General features: G+C 38.8%; 1 protein-coding gene across 1 annotated transcript in view; it reads right to left on the bottom strand.

Moving 5' to 3' along the window:
- Positions 1 to 18,505, bottom strand: part of LOC139742807 (uncharacterized) — a 52,729-nt gene that overhangs the window by 17,879 nt on the left and 16,345 nt on the right. The window contains exons 5-12 of the mRNA XM_071653320.1: positions 18,231 to 18,458; positions 14,931 to 15,041; positions 13,849 to 13,951; positions 12,739 to 12,806; positions 11,189 to 11,259; positions 10,438 to 10,520; positions 9,938 to 10,015; positions 9,123 to 9,216 (exon numbers count right to left, since the gene is read on the bottom strand). Of these exons, the coding sequence (XP_071509421.1) occupies positions 9,123 to 9,216; positions 9,938 to 10,015; positions 10,438 to 10,520; positions 11,189 to 11,259; positions 12,739 to 12,806; positions 13,849 to 13,951; positions 14,931 to 15,041; positions 18,231 to 18,458 (836 nt within the window). The remainder of the gene's footprint in view (positions 1 to 9,122; positions 9,217 to 9,937; positions 10,016 to 10,437; positions 10,521 to 11,188; positions 11,260 to 12,738; positions 12,807 to 13,848; positions 13,952 to 14,930; positions 15,042 to 18,230; positions 18,459 to 18,505) is intronic.

Here is an 18,505-nt window from a genome sequence, read left to right as displayed (position 1 = left end):
TTTTGTTTGAGCAGATGATTTGTCGACAGATTGTACAGAAATGCTAATCCTGTTTAGATTATTATTGTTTTAGGGTTTTTGTTTTCGTTTTTGTTTGTTTTTGCTTCATTGCTCCATTCACGTGGTACCTGTGTACTGTGTGCAGTCAAAGAGTGTGTAATGGAACTGTGCTGCAAGATGGTATACATGTAGCGTTCTTCTAGAATAATGTTCAATTGCCATGTTTATATGCTTATCGAAGAAAAACACTTCTCTCGACATATGTGCTGTCAGGTCAAGATTTAAACAAAAAAATGAAAGAAATTATTTTAAAAAAAAGTCTTCACAGCCTTTTTTTTTCTTTTGCTCATTCTGACAATGAATGGGCTGTCTAGTCAAAAAGAAAAAAAAAATCGCTAACTAACATAATATAGAAAATCCGATTGTTAATGACGATTATCTACATGGTCAACGTTGCCATCAGAGTAGGCATAGGCCTATCATGGATATTGACGCTTGGCATGTAGCATTTTATGCCGGACATTTTTTTCTTATTTTTTTTTCGTAGCGTAGTATGCGCAGGCCTGATTGACCAAGAAAGACGTATTCCGAAATGTTATGTTTTCTAGTTGTTTTACTGACTGTTTGTTTTTACAATTAGTAGGGCCTAATATGCGTTTTATGTATAACATGTTTGCTTGTTGTTTGGGCAGGTGATTTGATGGAATTGATTACCACAGTCATGTGCTGGTTCTGTTTGTATTATTATCATTTTTTGTTGTTGTTGTTTTTGCTTAGCGGCCAATTTTGTGGAGAGAATTGGCAGAAAAAAATTAATGTGAAGAGGACTGGTTTGTTTGCTTATCAGGTGATTCTGTGAGACAATTTTGTCAACAACAACAACAACAACAAAGCAAATCAAAGACCTCTTCCATCTGTGATTGTGCGACCGTCTTTTCCCTTTTTTCATGATGACAAATGTCATGACAAGAGCATAATCTTATGCAATCTCTTTCACATAACACAATCCCAATGGAGATCGAGGGGGCTTCGTGTTATAGTAAGCTATAATCAGTAGTGATCGAGGTGGCTTCGTGTTCGACCGGTATAACAAGCAACGGTGGACAGCTCTACATGTATGCCATCAGGTATGTATATCACACGTATATATATATATATATATATATATATATATATATATATATATATATATATAAGATATATATATTGCATCCTTTCTTTTTTATTTCTTTCTGGTGCCCCACTCGGGATTAATCGGCTGAATAGGAAAAAAAGGCTCCCCCATGCATTTTTTCCCCTTCAGTTTCTCGTGCCACCAATGCCCCCTCGTTACGGGGTTGTTTCCTTCCTAAAAACAAATATCAAAAAATAATATACCCGTGGTCACTGCAGAACCTTGATGATATACATTTTAAAAGAAAAGAGAACTAACTATACCCTATAGGGGGCATGGGGGCAGTTTTCTTTCGTTATAACGAAGTTTCGTTATAACCGAACAAATACAATATTAAACGAAAACAAGGAAACCACGCATATAAATTATGATGTTCTGTTTGCTGAATACACTGGAAAGCTATGTAAAATGGAATGGGACCTTTTAAATTTCGTTTGAATATTACAATTAAAAGAGAGCATAAAGTTGTTTGTAATGTCCGAAGGTTCGTCGATCGGAAATTAAAATGATCAGGTTCGTCATTCCAAAGGTTTGTAATTTACTAACTGAGAAAGGATCACTATTCCGAAGGTTCGTTGTTGCGAAGGTTTTTTAATCCGAAAATGTAATAAAGTTTGTCATTCCGTAGAAGGTTTGTTAATTAAAAAAAAAAATGACACAGGTTACGTATTTCGAAGGTTCAGTTTTCTTATAAGACGATTATAAGGTTTGCAATTCCTAAGATTTGTTAGTGGACTTACCTTTTCTTTTCTGGATTAACGAAACGTTTTTTGTTTGTTTGTTTGTTTTGGGTTTTTTTTTTTTTTGTTGTTGTTTTAGGTTGTTGTTTTTTTAATGTTCCAATTAATGAATGTTTGGAATTCCTATCATTTTCGGACAAACGCACCGTCGTAATAAGAACCATATTTTTTTTTTTCGGAATAACGAATCTTTGGAATAACGCCAAAATGTTCGTGAACAAACACTGTTTCATTTCCGAACTAACGGACATTTAGGTGTATCAGAATCTTTGTGTTTTGTAATAAGGAACCTTACTCAATTTCAGATTATTGTCAGATTGTTTAACAATAATGCAAGTTCTCCTCGAAAACTTGTGCGTGACACACGGATCGAAAACGCAGTATTGTGAAGCATTCGCCCACGCAGAGACGCTATAAATGCTTGTTCAGCTACGTATTTTCGGAAGCGATCCGCATTTCGTTATAACAGAGCACATTTCTTTTGTTTTTCTTTGTCAGTGGCGCTCGGAAAAGACTTCGTTATAACGAAAATTTCGCTATAAACGTGTTCGTTATAAGCGAATTTTTTTAACACAGACTTTAATGGCGAACATTTTGGGAACAGAAGTTTTGCTTCGTTATTACCGTGTTCGTTGTAACGGGAGTGCAATGTATTGCAAATAAGCCATAAACATCACATCTCATTATTATTGTCATAAATTATGAGAGGATTGTAATTTCCTGTGCACATATCGTTATGTATGTTTTTTATATTGTTTTTAACAGATTGAACAACGCTCCGTAAAAACATGACATGCTGTCCCTATATAGCACCAGTAAATGAACGTCACTGGAAACACGTCCTGATGAACTTCAAGATGATGTCAAGTCAAGTCGCATCAATGATCATTGATGTACCGCAAAAAATATGAATAACACATTATCCCTTCCCACACATTGTCATAATAGGAAATTAATCATGGTGACGTTATTTTGTTTTTCTTTAATCCGGAACAACAGAGAAAACGTAAACTTTTCACCTTTGTCACGCTGAGTGAAATAGGTCAGCTTCTAATTATTTTCAGCATCCAGAAATGTACGGTATGACATTAATTTTGGTGAATGTATGTTACTAAAATTTGTAGATTCTTTGCAAAATGGTAACATCAAGGCGATGGAAATGTCCGACCACTATACCCTTTATACCATTGGCTAATGTTTCTTTTGTGTCCATGAGTATACGTATGTATCAAAGAGAGGTCAGTCTTTATGCTCCACTGACATTAATTCGCTCCGCGAGAATGTGCTCCACAACATCACCCCAACGACATCTGCTCCGTCGACAATGATTGCTCCGCCGACGACTGAACCACCAACACTTGCTCCGGTGATGTTTCCTTCGAAGACACCACACTGAATTGTCCCGCGCCCCGGCGACATTTTACTCCAAGGATACGGCAATAACATTGATCTACCATTAGTTCCAGTGGAAATGGCTGCATTTCATTTACCCAAATTCTGCTGGCATGTCCTCATGAACGAGATCCGAAGATATTTTATGACATCTGCTGAACTCAGCTCAATATTGAAATTGTTCTTATAACTCACAATCTCATGTTCGCATTATATCTTGCCACATTCAAAAAATATGCAGGAATTGTTTTGCACAAGACATATAGTTGTTTCTTGAAATACTTGAGGGGTGCTGCCGATTATTTATAGGCAATTATTAATTCGTTCAAATGTTTTATTGGTTATTTAGAAGGCCTAGCTAGTATACATATGCTACGATTGTTTTGGTTTATAGGTAATGTTTAGGCACTAATCTTCAACATATATCCGAAGAGTGTTCTTCGTAAAATAGCATTGCGTAAGCTTGTGATTCTAATTCATCGGAGTATCAAGCCTTTGTACTTCATTGTCGGATATCACCTTCGGAATAAACATTCTACATCCGGCACTGGTGGATGTTTCAGAAAATAATTGTCAGACGGGAGGGGAAATCTTAAAAGCAAAAATGAATGTCATTCTTAGTTTGATATGTTTCCCCTTGGGCAGTGGGAGATATTTGATTGTCTGTTAATAAATGATTCACCGTAAAGTCCCAAGGTAACAATGATACATTTCAACTATAATAACATGGTATTATAACCAAAGGTAAACGTATGGATTGCCCTGCTCGCAACTCGGCATTCATGGTCGTGATGGTCTTCCGAGGAATCCAATTTGACATGAATAATTAAATTGATTGAAACTCCATTTAAAATGAAACTCTTATTATACGCACATAATCTACACATAACGAAATCATAATTATACAAAACAGTATTCGAATACCACCCACTCACAGCCCTCTTCATGTAACATAATCATTTACATTACGTCGGGATACCAGATCACATACATTTTCATAACATCCAGTGCAAAACATAATTATTAATTGCTTTCTTATATAGGAATTACACGATGGTGAGGGTGAGGATATCATCCAAGGTAACAGTATTGCATAGATGCCCCACGATAGGCGAACATGCGTTTATTCTGTTCTTGTTTATTTTGACGTTGTTCATTTCTTTTTCTTTTTCTTTATCGAGCAACGAGAGACAGACCTATACTTCCGAAGTAGGAGCCTTAGTATTGACGGAAGGGGGAATTGGCGGGAAACTAATCTCCCTTTTTGACATCGTTAATTTCTTTGCACGGTATCCATTACTTTGGGGGATAAGTACACGTCATGTATAAGGTTCGTCAATCCGGGTCCCCAAATTCCTGTTCCAGATCCATTTGTTGCTCCGAATATGAAGGCGTTAGTTATAATCCGAACATTTTTATTCTGAAAACGAATTAGGTCCTATACGTGGTACGAAATTTATTTCCTTTCAGGATGAACGAACACCCGTGTTCGAATCAAGGAACCATAAAAATAACGAAAGTGTTTCTCTCTCAGAACAACGAACTTGCAGAGTGACGAACAGTAACATGATTTTCCCTTTTTATAATCAAGCACCTCTGAGTCACCGTCAGAAAAGAAAGAATAATGATAGAGAATCTTCCCCCTTTGGAGGGCAGTGGGATATATTTCAGGAAAGATATAAAGAAAATAGAAAAAATGACATTATTTTACGTCAATTGATTGAAAGAAATGTAGAATCAGGTAACGATTGCAATCCTGCCAGTGGTCTTCCCCGGAGTCTTCGACTTGAGCTCGCTTCGAAACATCCTTTTCATTCCCGCAGGCCCCAGACTGTTTATGACCTCAGCAGGAATGCGCCACCGCGCGGATTTGTGGTTTACCCCCCGCCCTCCCCCCTCCCCCTCCCCCTCCCCCTCCCCCTCCCCCTCCCCCTCCCCCCTCTTTGCCAAGTCTGTGGCACCTTGCTATCGTGGGATTTTGCTCTTTTCTCTTTTCTCCGCCAACGAAGTGGCCGGAGGCATTGTTTTCGGGGCGTCCGTCCGTCCGTACGTCCGTCCGTACGTCCGTCCCGTTTTGTTTTTGTCAATATCTCAAGAACCGTGAGGTGGTTTTGCATCAAACTTGGTATGAGGGTATATCCTGGGGGATGATACTTTGTTTGGATTTTAGGGTCACGGGGTCAAAGGTCAAAGGTCACAGGTTATTTTGTGAAAAAAGGTTGAAATTTCATGTTTTTCTCCATATCTCGCAAATGGTTCAAGGTATCTTCATGGAACTTAGTATATATATGAACCGATGGGCAGTGATTATCTAGGGAAGTTGGGGGTCATGGGTCAAAGGTCAGGGGTCAAAGTTCAAGGTCAACTCCTCAAAATATCACTACTTTTCTTATATTTATGCAATGCCTGAAGGATTTTTTTAACTTGATGTATGCATGTATAACCCAATATATATTCTGCGGGAAGTTTCGTGCCAAAAGGTCAAAGGTCAAAAGGTCAAAGGTCAAGTGAAAGTGCTAAATTGCACTTCTTCCTCCATATCTCAAAAGTAACTCAAGGTATTATCATGAAACTTACATATTTATGCATGCTCTACCTAACAGTGATTCTCTTTGGAACTGTGAGGTCAAAGGTCAAAGGCCAGGTTTAGATAATACTATTTTACCATTTGATACTGAATTTATATTTTTTCTCAATACCTTGAAAATTACTCAATGCATAAACTTATAAAAGGGTCAAAAGTCCAGTAAAAATCATCAGTTCCCCCAAATACCTGCACTCTGACGTTTTAATCATTCATCCAATTGATAGTTCTAGGAAAGTGAACATTCAGCACATTTGTGGCAAACCTGTCATTTTAATATCTTGCCAATTGTGTGAAACTGTCATCACACATTGTCAAGACATTGTACTATAGACCTGCATTATTGCGGAGGCATACACCTGTCGCCGTAGCGACATTTCTAGTTTTTTTTTTTGTTTTTTTTTTTTTAAAGAAGATGTTCGCACGCAGTGTCTTTTCCCCGTACCACTGCGCGTTCTGTTTCAATTCGTTTGGGTTGTAGGTTTTTTTTTTCCTTGAATTTTCACTATGCCCTATAAACACGTGGAACACGCACCAGCCATACACCACAGGTAGCTCACCGCAATTTTTGCAGCCAAATACTCGACTTTGTCAACACGAAATCCCCTAAAACAATAAAGAGATGATGGAGTACCTTGTATCGATGCATAAACGAAATACCATTGATGGAGAATAAAATATTCTTTAAAAAAAATAAAAATAAAATAGAGTTCAGCCAACATATGAGTTTGTCGTCCCACAAGTTTTACACGTGTTTTTCACAAATTTGATAACACTTATATAGTTAGAACATGCATGTCGCCAATTCTCGAGGATGTCGCACACAATGTTGCAGGCTTCTGTTGTGTCGCACAATATTATTACAGCGACATGCTCATACCCGTGGCTACACTGGCGTCGTAAATAGGTAGTTCATAACTACAATCAAACTGAAGCTTACTAAAGTACTAGTATACCACCCACAAGATCTTGCGATATTCCTCTGAAACTCACAGAACTTGGATTTACTTATGTTACCTCAACCTCGGTATGCGCAGCTTGATTTTCCTCCCTTTGGAGTTGAATGTGGAGGTTTTGTGTTTCTCTGAAGGAAGAAGAGCGTGTTCGAAAGAAAAAAATAATCCGGTAAGTCCATTTTCCTTGAAAATCAATCGATTAATGATTTACACTGTCAATCTGAATATAATCTGTATGTAAAAATAAAAAATAAAAAAACAAACACGTAACTCGGATTATTTTCAGTCTAAAATCATGTTTTGGGGCCAATAGGCCACTTATCATAGGCCTACTATAATGCACCATCTGCATAATGAAAACACCAACGTAACTTTGAAATACAAAAAAAAAAAAAAAATAAAAAAATAAATAAATGAATAAATTAGTGCAGGCCGAACTAAAGGCCAAAGAGTGACCTACATATCCTAAGCCCGCCGCACACTATTGGAATACGACTCACGACTATGACTGACCGACTTTGGATTTGAAAAAACAAAACAAAACAAAAAACAACTCGTTTATGCTGAAGCTGCTGTGACTTGTTCAGGATCCAAACTCTGTCAGTCCTATAGTCGTGAGTATGGGATGGGCTTTATTCCATCAAGGAGCTTCAAGCTCTGATTCCATCCTCGACTGTATCATGGAGCTACTGGCACTGTTCTCCACGATTGCGTCATAACGAGGCAGGTTTGTGAAAATGTGTCTTTCCCTCTTCCTCTCTCTCTCTCTCTCTCTCTCCCTGCAATCTGATCACTCCATCTCTGGCGTGGTTTCTTCTTCCTCTTTTTTTGTGAGTCTGACCCGACTCAAGGTCAATAAACGTTCGATCTATTTCTGTACCCGTGTCAAGACAGGTGGACTGGAACACTCCCTGGTGTCAGTGTGCTTGTGAGTATGTGTGTGTGTGTGTGTGCACTGTGTGTGTATGTGAGTGTGTGTATGTGAGTGTGTGCGTGTGTGTGTGTTGCTGTTCCAAACGTAAACCAGCGCGAGCGGGTATTGCATTCATGCATGCATCTGGTCGGGCTGGGAGCTGGTTGAGGTGATGTCTTCCTTACAGTACTGAATGAATAGAGAGTTCCCGTCTCCCCGGTAAACGACCTCCCTGGTAAAACGATCGACTGCTGAACAGGGCATGTTAAGGCTGCTTACAAGATAGATGTCATCTATCTCATAGCAAGTCCGCGTGATAGTCTAGCACTGTGGTGGAGCCTCTAATATCACGAGAGTTTACCAACATATGAATTCAGACAATATTAAAAATATCTAACTACATTAAAATATCATGCAGGAACTACTGTCTTATTTGGCAGCACAGCAAGTCACTTCTCACCACCGCAGTGTTGTCAAGTTGTGTGCGCGTACAATCTGTATGTATAATCCGTGCTTCGCTGCATAACGAGCCTCGATCTAACCAGGGTGGCCGGTGGTGAGTAAAACGCAGCGCCTAGTAGTATACAAAGTATCCTTATGCATATCTGATCGCCTCAAAGTTGCCGCAGCTATACTCGTCTTTTTTTCCCCTCCGGCAGGATTGACCACTGTTTATGGTCTTCGTATTTGTTTTTGTTTCCCTCCTGCAATGGCTGCTCTATGTCAAACCCGTCTTCGTGTACCATACTACTATTCCTAGTACACACAAGTCGTACATCCTCGCCTCATGTACCATAATCTGTGATCACGCATTGTCGGCACTGTACATACCGCTCGCATGCATGCACGCATTACCGCATCGCACAAACAGCTTCAGAGGAGTGTTAGCGCTGCGGCACTGCCCGGATAACTGGCGGTCACAGAACTCTACACAAGTTCTGTGCTGGCGATCCGGTTCTCACGAGTTACACGCAGAATGATCGTTGAGGGAGCTATATAAAGATTCGAACGATTCGAACGAGCCGTTAGTATTTATTGACGTTGTACAGCGTCGATAATATCCGAAACCATTATTGCATGATTACTAAGACATGAGAGCACTTTGGGGCGAGTAAGTCTCACTGTGTTGGTTACATGAAAGGTACTTTAACCTGAAACACAAACTAAGACAAGGCAATCTCAGGGAAACTTTGTAAAGGTACCAAAACTTCATATTATCTTTAAGATACTTAGGATTTGGACAGGACATCACTTAACCGATTATTTGATCATTAATCAAAAGAAGTCATTTTCACCAAAATTGCAGATACAAGGTCTTGTCACCCCAGCTACGATATACAAGATAGAGCTGAAGTTCTCTCACCTTGTTGTCACTCATGTACGGGCGGAGGTTGAGACATTCTGAATAGTGGACTTCCTTGTTGATCTTGCCCATGCTGAAACGACTGTACTCAAACCTACAACAGCCCATAGAGTATACACACATAAATGTAGAATTTCTTTTGGACAGCAGAAAAGTACACTCAGACTTTACTCATGAGGGACTATGGCAATCATGACAATGCTCTTTCTCTGTGCCCCTGACAATTTAGAATAATATAAGAGTGTATACATTATATTGATCTATCATCAAATAATATCAAATAGAATAGAAGCTCATCTGTATTGGAAATTCAACCGAACATTTGACCTCAATACAAGATATTTACCTCTGTTTTTTCAGCTGTCAACACTACAGCCTTCATCAGCGGAATGACCAGTCTTCGCCTTGATCACCTGACGGTAGATAACTGGTCACAGACTATCAGAAGTTTGTAGTGTTCGCAGCATTGACATTATCGATGTAAATTTTATAATTCCCTCGCATTTTATATTCACTGCTGTTGTGAAGCAATATTTAGTTTCTTCTACTTCAGAAATTTTGGTGATGATTGGTGTCTATGTGATTACCTAACCCCCGACCAGTACAGAGAGAAGCTAACAGACCAGACCAACATTTATCCGCCTCTGTACAATATTGGTCGCCCCTTGAGACAATTTGGGGTTTGGGGGTTAGATTATATACATATATATCTTATATGGCAAATTCATGTTGCACAGTGATGAAAAGTTTCATCTAATCAGGTATAATCAAGTATAAAATAAGAGAGTATAAATGACACCTTTTCAAGATTGTACCTTTTCAAGCAGAGAGTCAGCACATTTGGACATCTGTGTACAGTGAACCGCTTCTGGGCTTGGACCTTTCTGTTGCATCTGAAATCAAAATCAATGCAAAACAATTCCATTACTTTCAGCCACATTCCACACAATATTTCTAATCCTCAGAAATACACTGGGGTGGAAAGTGTAATGTTCTTTGAGTGGCCTGCTTCTCCATTCGTCCTTATGCTACTATTTTAATCACCATAGCAGCTTACAATATGAAGTGAGCCAATTTGCAACAAAATGCCAGTACTTTTTCCAGTTCCTTTTTCCCCTCAGGTAGCATTTTGCTGTGATATTACAGGGAACAAAACTGGTTCTTTGATGTCCTGCTTTCTGAGATACCATATTATAACTATGCTAAAGTACAATGCTATACCAAAAGATAAAAAGCAGTATCTCTCTGGGTTTTTTTTCAAAGCTCTAATGAGCTGCTTTATACATGTTAGAAAATGTCATATGACAACCCTTACCTCTTGCACTGATAGGCATTATCTCCTTCCAGGACTTCTGGCTGGACAAGTTTTCCCAGGGCTTTGGTCACCGATGGCATGTGCTACAAAAAAGACAAGAAGAGTTTTGAGATCACGATAATTACAGAAGAAGGGGATCGTCATGGCACGGTTTGTCCAAAAACAGTTTCTTATGTAAACAACTTTACATAGACCATTGTTAACACATCTAAACTGTGTGAAAATTATTGTACCAAGCTTGCATGCAGAATTTTTGTTAAATAATGTAATAACCATGCTCCATCTGAACCATATAGTAATGAACACAAGACAGTACAGCACAAATAATTGCAAGACTAGTCTAAACCTTATGCTTGCTGTATAAACAGAATGACATAGTTTTTATTTTCAATGATGGTAGTAGGACAAACTCATAAATCACAACATGCAGAGTTACTCTACAAAGCAGTGTTTGTTTTGTAACTTTCTTCATTCTCAGTTAACAATTCGGTGGGCACCAAGGAAACAAAGGTCACACTAAATGTGATGCAAAAACCTAAGAATTGTAACTAATAAACATACTGGAAGTTATGTAATTTCAACTGTCCCCTTTTTGCAGCCTTGAAATCTTTTCTGTTTTTATCAAATGTTTTCATGAACAAATTTTGACTGAAAGAGGTAGACTTTGTTTAGTAGTTGCAATTGACAATTCTTATTTTCCATTCTTAAAAAAACAAACAAACAACATGCAAACAAAAGGAAATCTACTCACTTTGATTTCAAGCCCAATATCTAAGAAGGGATCAAATGTATCCGACTTCCCCTGGCATGCTGCACAGACAACTGAAAAAAAGGAGTGACAAATGAAATTAAGCAGCATTCCTCATAAAAAGGAATTTACAATTTACAATCACATGGAAGCCAGTGACAATGTTATGAACTGATCCACTGTAAACAGTAGTCTCAATCAGTCCTTGGCAGATCATTTCACATTTGTAATGTCAAACTGACAGCTACAATTAAGTGACCTCCAGCAGTTTACAACACTTTAGTTACATATATGAGCCTAAAGTCCTTATACAAGCAATTTTAAGAATATTTTGGTATTGATGATCATCAATATCAAAATATTCTTAGAATTAGGAGGCCTGATATCTTATCCCACGTCTAAATTCATAGCAATAAGCCACCGTTTTGAATACTGTGAGAAATTTGAAAAATATTAACAAGAAATCACGGTCTTCTTGCATTTGACATGGGTTTTGCCTACTTTCACTGGCGTCTGCTTTCACACAACTGATGACAGCACTTCCTAAAAAACACAAGGACTCAATTTCAAAACTATCATATCATATCAGTACAAAATGCAGTCATCAATTTCACACTTGTTATCGATTACTTGATCACCAAAGATTTGGGGGAAAAAATGCTTCTGCTTGAAATGAGTCTCACAAAATTGCAAAGGAAGTTATGCTTAAAACACTTGCCCTCTCACCAACATAGCAACACCAAAATGTATATCAAGGCTCAACATGAGCGGTTATTTTTTCTGGTAGTCGAATTGGGCAACTAGGATTCAAAATGGAATGTTATACTTTCTTTCATTGCATTGTTTTTGCAGGCAGCAAAAGTTGATATTGAAAGATATTCGTGACCCAAACAGGTCACCAGAGAAAAAAGTTAGTGTCGAGCCCTGCCTTAAGAAGATGTCTTGTTTGCTGCATTTAAGTTTGGAAGTCATTTCTTTAATATCTCTCCCTTCCAGAGAGACCTTTCCCATTTGTTACCCAATAAAATCCTGGTGATTCAATGGGGAGAATACTAGTTGTGATCACCAATGAATTGTCTTGCCTACCTTGCAAAGACTGCAAGGCAAGGATGTCTAATGGGATTCTTGAGCACAAAAACACAAACCCAATATTGGCTGCTCAGTCCTTTTGCCATCTCAACAGCAAAGGCTAGTGCAGTCACTGGGCGGTATGCACAAATTCATCCGCATCTAAACAGATATTAATTGAGAAAGCCTGTCAGACTGGACTCTTCCCTGTTAATCACTGCTTACCCTTGGGGTGAGAAAGTTAACTTTTGCTCATCTTTTTTCATAGATGTGTGTTCTATTGGTATTTGAATGAGTTACTTGGAGAAAGGTTGATGACAAATGATGACAAATGAAAATTGTCAAGTCTAAATGGGATATAATTTTCTTCAAACTGTCCTACTTCACTTCTAACAATCTTCTAAAAGATGTCTCTGACAAAATTCACCCTTTGTCATTAGTATAGACACATTTATGTAGGACATCTGTTTTTAATCAACACATACCTCTGCTTCTGTAGTAGCCACCAAAAATTTGATGAACTGGACTCGTTTCTTTACTGTATCGATCCAACCTTCAAGTTAGGACAGAGTAGAATTTTATGAGTACCTCTCACAGAGAATCATTTGAGCCAAATATATTCTTTTGATTGAAAAAAAAAAAAGACAAAGACAGAACAACCAATCAATCACACACATATACATCATGGAGGGTGACTAAAAAATGGCCTACAAATGTTCAGATTTAATAATTGAGGACAAAGACTATGATTACATTTCGAAAGGCAACAATATTGTCATAAACTTGTAACAATGAAGTGGGTGGATGGCATGTTTTACATTGTTTCAAAGGGCATGCTACTATCAAGAAAAAATTTACACGCCAACAAATTAACATCTAGGACTGTATGACTCTCCTGCTGGTCTGTACACAGAAACATAATTAAAATCACAGTTTATCTTGGAACTTTTACCATTATTATCATATCATATACAAATTCTTGCCTTCTTATTTCTTCCATTCCATCCTGATTACACTACAATTAGATATTCCCTGGTGACGTTATGGCAAAGAGAGAGAGAGAGAAAGTCATGTTTGAACCAAAGTTTGGTAATCCTTGACATTTAGGGCTTTTCCCAAAAAATCTATTCTGCAAATGTACATCTCAATTGTGTAACATGCCTGCATATGACTCTCAGGCAGAAAAAGAAAATTTAGTGAAGGTTTGTATGGTTTATTTTGATGATGCTTCTCCATTCTGTGATTCTGATTTAAACTAGTTTGTAAAGTCAACTGGTACACACTGAAACTGCACATTAAAGGAAATTATTCAAGTTAGCTTTAATAGAAATAAAGTCACACAAAGGGAACAATGAAAGTTGCATCGAGGCTGGACAAAAAAAAAAACATGGAAATTTCATGAAACAGTTAATAATGGTCAAAATTTCATACACAAAATAATGGGGTTTTGAAAGTCAGATTTTTCTTTTTATTGTGTACAATAGTGGAATACCTTGGAGCAAATATATCTAAAAACAAACAAACAAACAAAACTGTAGATGCACTTGTATCAAGAGTAACAGCCATTGCTTTACTCCTCATCAGTAGGTACGTACTTGTCATAGCCACTGAGGCAAGATTTCTGCATGGCTTCAATGACATAGCGTAGGAACTCATGGGCATCCTCCTGGCGACCTATGTGCATGTGCTTGGCAATACCTGAAACAAAGAAGTGGATTAGGCACTGTGAGAGCACTTACAGTACATACTTGCTTATTTGTCTGAAAACTGGAAATACTTATAAAGAATGTGACTTTGACAGACAACATTTCACCTCCTGTGTATTCTGTAACACACATCGATTATCACATAACAGTTCAATTTATCAGGAACATTATAGAACTGTGAGATGTTACACCTGACCTCCATGATTCAATGATGCAAAGAAGCTCAACTGAAGTTCAAAGCAGTTCCACACTTTATGCTGCCCCTTTGGGGTAATACGTACTTAAAAGTATGTAACAAACTCTTCAGTGACCCCATGAAAGATAATTCGCCATTTATATCAGAGATACAAGAGATACAACAAGAGTGTAGCTAGGCACAGCTCTATTTACATGCCCCTTTTATAGACAATGAAGCATAATGTTTGAAATTTATGGAGATTTGGCTTTCAGGAGCCTGCCCTATGGCCCTCACGGAGACCACCCCACTCTCCTCGGGTAGAGGTATGATGATAGTCAGTTTGATCATAGCTCCATATTCTGATGATGTTGATATTGCATAAAATAGAATTAGAAATTTCCTCTCAGAATCTTACAAATGAAATTTTGAATGAGTGTTGCATATCTAAAATCAAATACATAACTTGACTCCATGCAATTGGCTGTACTTTGTTGAACTCTGAATACCTTGAATACTTACATCAAATTTAGCTCTTAAATGTCTGCTTCACAGCTCCTCTTATTAACTTGATAACATGATGACTTTATCAGCATGGTGGCCTGGTAATCATACCTGCAGAGGACGTGTCATTTACAATTTGCCTATAAATCAGATTGACTGCCTCTCTAGCATAATACAGAAATCATAACAAAAGGGCCTGGAATACAAAGCAGTTACATTTTAGATTCCAATTTCACACTCTTAATATGTCTATATCATAACTGTCAAAATGTAAATTGAAGAATGAACTAACTTTTCAGTTTATGGATCATATTCATGGGTCTGATAGCTTGACCATGGTGTTGAAAAGCACGCTGAATGTGAGTATACAGATCGCAGAGGATGCAGAATCCATAAGCCCGGCCTGAAAAATACAAATCAGACAAACATTAACACTATACACTTGTAATATTAATTGATCATACATAATCAACGATTTTTTTTTTTTTTTTTTTTGTGGTTGAGATTAATGCAAGTAAAATGCCATCTCGAGCAGCAGTACTTTTCATTGATATATATCCTTCAAATGAAAAAAAAAATGTTCATGACAGTAACATTAACAATGACCAAAATCACAGTCCCTATTGCACAGTTATCAGATGTTTGTCATTGTTCTTTATAGAGTAGTTACAGTGGTAATTTCAGTTCATGGTAATACATCATGTAAAGTTCAAACTCCATATGTTTAAGCCAAAGAGTATGATTTCACCCCCAAGACAAAAATGGGGGGAGGGGAGAGGTGTAAGGATACACAACCAACTGCAGAAGAGCTTTAGCTTAATTACAGAATAGCTTGAAATTCAGTCATCAATGTGCAGAAAACCCAAACACAGAGCATCATCTTGAAGAGGGATTGGATCAGTAAATACAACAGCAATATCTCACTTGATGAGAAAAATATTCCCCAGACAGAGGATGAGAAACTCACTGGCCTGCAGTATGTAAGGTTTACAAATGCAGGAGGATGATTCCTATGTCAGGTCCTATTTTTACAGACAAGGCTCTCAAACTCGCCAAGCAGGAGGGACTGCATGAATACAGGGCATCAAACAGGTGGCTGGAGGTTTTCAACAAGAAGCACTGCATCATTTATGGGAAGATGACTGGAGGAGAGTAGTGGCATGAGTGCCTACAGTTGTAGAGTGGCTCCAAAGGGTTCCCTACATCTGTGCTGGCTATAATCTGTCCGACATCTTTAACTTGACACAACAGGCCTGTTCTATAAAGCATCAGTAGATTCCATTCCTCATTTCAAATGGGAAGACTATTTGTACATGAAACAGTCAATAGGGTAGACTTTATTGATACTGTGTGCTAAATGCCTTGGGAGAGAAGGAGGAACTCATCATCATTGAGACAAGCTTTGAGTCTTGGTGTTTTGGGTGGCCTGCCAGAAAGGACCTGTCTGTTGATTATCATGTCAATACAAAGGCATGGGTGACATACAATGCATGCTCTGAGGCAGTTCAGAGAAATATTCACACGATGGAAAGAGGCAAAAAATGGCAGGACCAGATTTAACAGGGTCCTTCAGCAATCTTCTAGATCAACCAGTCATGGTGGGAAAGCTGTTGGGGATGGTAAACAGTGAGAGGAGCATGATTTTGTCAGACTCATCATTGGCATTGTCATGTAAGCACAATCTACTGCCATTCAGTATCCCTGTTGAGCTTGACTGTGCACTGATAACAGCAGACATTACAGGAGGGCTGTCACTCACCTCGAGACAATCATTTAGTCCACACAAGTGCACCATACCAGATTCTAGAATAGAATTGAACTTCAATCCTGAAGTTTACATGAGTCTCTTTTCATATACTTCGTAAAAACAAATAAATAAACTAGAGATTGGTGCTCGGTGGGTCGCGCAGCCGAGCACATGTATCCCCCGAACCCAACAGCATTATACATCATCCCAATATATAGAGCTCACACAGAAATTCCATAAATAAATACAGGATCATTGTTGCCATGGGCAACAATGATCCTGTCCACATTTTGCCTCTGAATACCAAATTTGATGACAATAATATGATGCAGCGGTGTAACTCTGCAGAATCTAAAGTATCCTCTGGTAGTACCTGTGAGGGAATACAATTATAGAGTAATCTTGATGCATTGTAAACCTAACCCTCTTCCAATCTGCGATTTGGATGAATTTGGGATAAAAAGGTATAATATGGCAATAGGTGACAACAGGTATCAATGCAGACAATTTTTTTCTTTTGGTTTTGTTTCCACTTCTGATATTTTATTGTTTTGTTAACAGACAAAGCGGGTTCCATGACAAATGCTGTGATGACAAATGCTCCGGCAAGGAATCCTAGTGTTGAAGCGCACATAAAGTTTAACGCTTACCCTAATCCAAATCTTTAGTCTGCCTTGAACCTAACACCCAATCATACCCATGGAGAAGAAACGAAGCCGGTAGAGCGCTCACAAGGAAATCTCTGCTATTTCCACAAAAATTCTCGTTACCATGGCAACGATGTCTCCGCCCACACAAAAAACAATATGCGTCTTCGTCTTACCATAATACACCTTCATGGCAAATTTGAAGAAGATCGAAGAAGACCTGCAGCCAGTAGAGCGCTCACAAGCAGACCCTATTGGATTTACCTTTTCATGTATAAAGACGGAACAAGCGAGGGCGCCATCACCAAAAACCATAGGCATCTTTGTCTTATCATAATACACCTTCATGCCAAATTTGAAGATGATCGAAGAAGGACTGCAGCCAGTAGAGCGCTCACAAGCAGAACCTATTGAATTTACCTTTTCATGTATAAAGACGGAACAAGCAAGGGTGCCATCACCAAAAACAATAGGCCTCTTCATCTTACCATAATACACCTTCATGCCAAATTTGAAGATGATCGAAGAAGGACTGCAGCCAGTAGAGCGCTCACAAGCAGACCCTATTGGATTTACCTTTTCATGTATAAAGACGAACAAGCGAGGGCGCCATCACCAAAAACAATAGGCCTCTTCATCTTACCATAATACACCTTCATGCCAAATTTGAAGATGATCGAAGAAGGACTGCAGCCAGCAGAGCGCCCACAAGCAGACCCTATTGGATTTACCTTTTCATGTATAAAGACGGAACAAGCGAGGGCGCCATCACCAAAAACAATAGGCGTCTTCGTCTAACCATAATACACCTTCATGCCAAATTTGAAGATGATCGAAGAACTGCAGCCAGTAGAGCGCTCACAAGCAGACCCTATTGGATTTACCTTTTCATGTATAAAGACGGAACAAGCGAGGGCGCCATCACCAAAAACAATAGGCGTCTTTGTCTAACCATAATACACCTTCATTCCAAATTTGAAGATGATCGGAAAAGAAACGCAGCTGGTAGAGCGCTCACAAGGAAATCTCTCCGGCGGCGGCGGCGGACGCGGCGCGACGAGGCCAAATCCATAGTATCCTCCGAACTCTGTTCGGGGGATACAACCAAACAAGCAAATAAAAACACCTCAAGATTTAAGAATGTGCAATGTGCTTCAATGGTTGGCATGGTTCCTATCACATCAGTTACTACACTCACATTCCTCCTTGTGCTTCTGGCTGAGTAAGTAGTTGGCAAGAGGGGCAGTGTAGGTCAGGCACTGGAGGGTAGAGTTGAGGAAGCAGGTGTTGCCCATGTTGATGAGTCCACTGCCCACACGGTGGCTCTTCTGCCATTCAAGGCACACCATGTCTGGCTGGCACAACACCTGTTTTGGGGGTGGTATACCATCTGACTTGGGGCCATCACCCTGGCCATTCATTTTCTCTGCAAAATGAGATCATGTGAACACATTTAAAAACATCATTATGTCA

The sequence above is a fragment of the Diadema antillarum genome, unplaced genomic scaffold, assembly GCF_040938485.1.
Source record: "Diadema antillarum isolate AM-2024a unplaced genomic scaffold, OU_Dant_1.0 seq00001021_RagTag, whole genome shotgun sequence".
Lineage (NCBI taxonomy): Eukaryota > Metazoa > Echinodermata > Echinoidea > Diadematoida > Diadematidae > Diadema > Diadema antillarum.
Note: the sequence above shows the minus strand (reverse complement) of the source record. Positions and strands in the feature narration are given on the sequence as shown.